General features: G+C 37.8%; 1 protein-coding gene across 1 annotated transcript; it reads left to right on the top strand.

The window, feature by feature from the left end:
• Nucleotides 1-1,417: 1,417 nt before the first annotated feature.
• Nucleotides 1,418-2,852, top strand: LOC147537315 (uncharacterized). Its single transcript, XM_086642761.1, has 2 exons — nucleotides 1,418-2,483; nucleotides 2,789-2,852. The coding sequence occupies exons 1-2, from the start codon at nucleotides 1,418-1,420 to the stop codon at nucleotides 2,821-2,823; spliced, it is 1,101 nt and encodes a 366-aa protein (XP_086498887.1). The 3' UTR covers nucleotides 2,824-2,852.
• The last annotated feature ends 455 nt before the right edge of the window (nucleotides 2,853-3,307 follow it).

Here is a 3,307-nt window from a genome sequence, read left to right as displayed (position 1 = left end):
TTTTTCTATTTCTTCTACTGTTGTTCCTTTCTATTCATACTTGGAGGTGCAATGATTTTCTACTTGATCATGATTAGTTGTAGGCTTGTAGCGTACTTGGTCGTGTTGTTGTTTTTCAATAGTGAACTGACTTGTATTTGACTAGAGGGATACTGATTGTGCTACTCATGTTCAATTGACCACGAGGACGATCCATTTATTGTGTTTGCCAAGTTATTCTGAACGAGTTGTTGTTTTACCTTATACTAGAACAGTTTGTTGGATTGGTTTTCTTCTGTGCTTGAAAAATCTCTTTTATTAGATCTAAATTATAATCAATAGATGAGGGTTAACATGATAATGCTATAGAAAAACATTTTTCTGATTATAGATCAGTTAGACTTGTTAAGTGTGTGTGTGTGTGGAGGTTTTAATCTTCTGATTAAAGATCAGTTAGACATGATAATGCTGGTACCTAAGCTATGTTTATTTCAAGAACGAACTACAGTTACGTTATCTATTTTACACTTGGACATGTTTTAGTCTTTTATGTGAACTTGAGGATAAATTTTAGATTAAAATGAACTATAAGTGTTCATGGTTCATTTGTCTACATCTCTATATATTCAGTTTCTTGAAAGGAACTACTTTGTTCATTTTGATTGGATCTGATGGGTCATTTTCCGAAGCCTACTTGCAAGACAAGGGAAATAAGGTTTTGATGATTGTACTGTACTTCGTTGATTTGTTGTCAATAACTTCTTAATGTTACATAAACTTAAATTTGTGGTTTATCTTTGCACGAATTTGATAAAGCCGTGTTCTTATTCAACTTTTTTAGGATCTATCCATGTTGTGTGTGCTTGCATATGGCATTCTTTAAAAATTTAGTTATACAAAATGTCAATATCGGAATACATGCAGTGGGATGAATAAAACATAATTCCGCAAAAGTGTACAGGTCGCCTCTCAATGGAATTGTTTATCCTTGTTTATTTACATGGATGGGTGGGGTAATTATATTACTCATTCTTATTGATAACTTCCTTTGTTTTTTGCAATACCTCATCAAGCGGAGTCTTTTTTTATTGGTTGAACTGACTGAACTCTGAAATGTTAGAGGACACGGTCCCACTCCACTCGGTCATACCACATGGACCGAGTGGATCCGATTGTATTTCAATATATTAGGAGATCTTGTATCTATTAGATAAGCATTAGTTAGTTTTGTATTTATCAAACTCATGTACTATTATAAATAGGCAACCCATGTAACACTTATTGATATAACAGAAAGCATTAATCTGTAATCTCTATATTGTTCAAAGCTTTCGGTTTCTCCCTCTCCTTCTCGTTCATCTCTCTCGGTTTACTCAACCATAACAAAGAGGTTCAAGCCTCTTCACATGGTATAAGAGCCGTTTTTTTTTAACGAACAATGACTTCCGCTGAAACTTCTGAAACAGTTCAAACTTCTACTCATATCTCAGGTGGCCCGTTTGATGTTCATTACTCGGATTCTCCTACCACCATTGTTATCACGCCTCTCCTCACAGGCGATAATTACTCCTCATGGTCTCGAGGAATGATCAAAGCTCTACGAGCTAAAGATAAGTTAGGGTTCGTTGATGGGACGATTTCTAAACCCACCGATCCTATCGAATTACATCTTTGGGGACGATGTAATGACTTGGTTTCTAGTTGGCTTGTTAATTCAGTTGACCCATCTTTACGTTCTTCTATCCTTTACGATGACAATGCTTCGGATGTATGGAAGAACCTTTATGATAGGTTTCATCAAACCAATGCTCCAAAAGTGTTTCAACTTAAGAGAGCAATTTCTAATCTCAAACAAGAAGGTTGTGATGTTTCAACCTACTTCACTAATCTTGAAGCACTCCAAGATGAACTCAATTCCTTGATGACTACTGAACCATGTATTTGTGGACATGGACGCTCTTTGATTGATCGAACCAATCAAGATAGAGCGATGGAATTCCTTCAAGGTCTTCATGACCGTTTTTCGGCTATTCGTAGCCAGATTTTACTCATGGAACCGTTTCCATCAATTCTTCGAATTCACTCACTTATCAAGCAAGAAGAGGTTCAACAAAACCTTCTTAATCCTGTGCAAACAATGAACGAAGCTGCTGCCCTAGCTATTGGATCAACCGAGAATCATTCCAACCGTTTTGATCGACCCGATCGTTCTCGTTCTAAACGTCCTCGACCATTCTGTGAGAATTGCAAAACACATGGTCATCATATCTCAACATGCTATCAAATCCATGGCTTTCCTCCTCATTACAATCAACGAAATCGACCACGTACTCGTTCGGATCCCATGGCAGCTTCGGTTGGTGATTCCAACCCACAAGGGGTGCCTACAGCGACATCACTTACAGCTGAACAGTACCAATCTGTTTTAGCTCTTTTGGACCAGTCCAAGCAATCTTCTAAGTCGGCTTCTACAGGCACCACAACTCACCACATTAACCTTACGGGTAAGCCCTTCCTCTCATTCGGTCCTACTCCTTGGGTTATTGATTCGGGAGCTGCGAAACACATATGTTCATCTCTCTCCCGTTTCTCTAATTACTCGGTTGCTCCACCGGACTATTATGTTCGACTTCCCGATGGTACTCGGGTTCGCGTACTTCACATTGGTTCAGTATATTTTTCCGACACCTTTTACTTACATGATGTCCTTCATATACCATCCTTTAAATTTAATCTTCTTTCTATTTCTCAAATCTCAAAATCTCTCAGTTGTACAATTTTGTTTGATCTTGATTTGTGTCTTTTTCAGGACAAAGCAACGAAGAAGAGGATTGGGCATGGTAGTCTTCACGAAGATCTATACTTCCTTCGCACGGAGCGTCCTATTTTTTCAGTTTCTAGTTTAGTTAAAAAAAGTCCTAGTAGTAGTTCTTATGAGATTTGGCATTGGCGTCTTGGTCACCCTTCTCTGTCTCGTTTTAAGTATTTCAATTCTAAACTTTCTTGTATGAATTTTAATTTTATCTCGAATAAAGTACCGTGCGATATTTGCCCTTTATCTAAACAATGCCGTTTGCCGTTTCCTTCTCGTATTTCTACTTCTTCTAAATTATTTGAATTGGTTCATATAGACATATGGGGACCTGATGCATCCGAAAAGGTTGCATACCCAAGCGGAGGTATCAAGTAGTAACCGGCAAAGCCGGAGTCGATCCAAGGATAGGAAGGTAGTTTAGATATCGAAGGATTTTATCCGTCGATTTAGAGATTAAAGACTTACTTAGACAAGAATTAGAAAGAAACAAGGTAAACGAGGGGGTTTATAATC

Source organism: Eschscholzia californica, unplaced genomic scaffold (assembly GCF_041429995.1).
Source record: "Eschscholzia californica isolate CP2 unplaced genomic scaffold, dmEscCali1.0.p SCAF_5, whole genome shotgun sequence".
Classification (NCBI taxonomy): domain Eukaryota; kingdom Viridiplantae; phylum Streptophyta; class Magnoliopsida; order Ranunculales; family Papaveraceae; genus Eschscholzia; species Eschscholzia californica.
The sequence above is the reverse complement of the archived record's forward strand: the minus strand, read 5'-3'. Positions and strand labels throughout refer to the sequence as shown.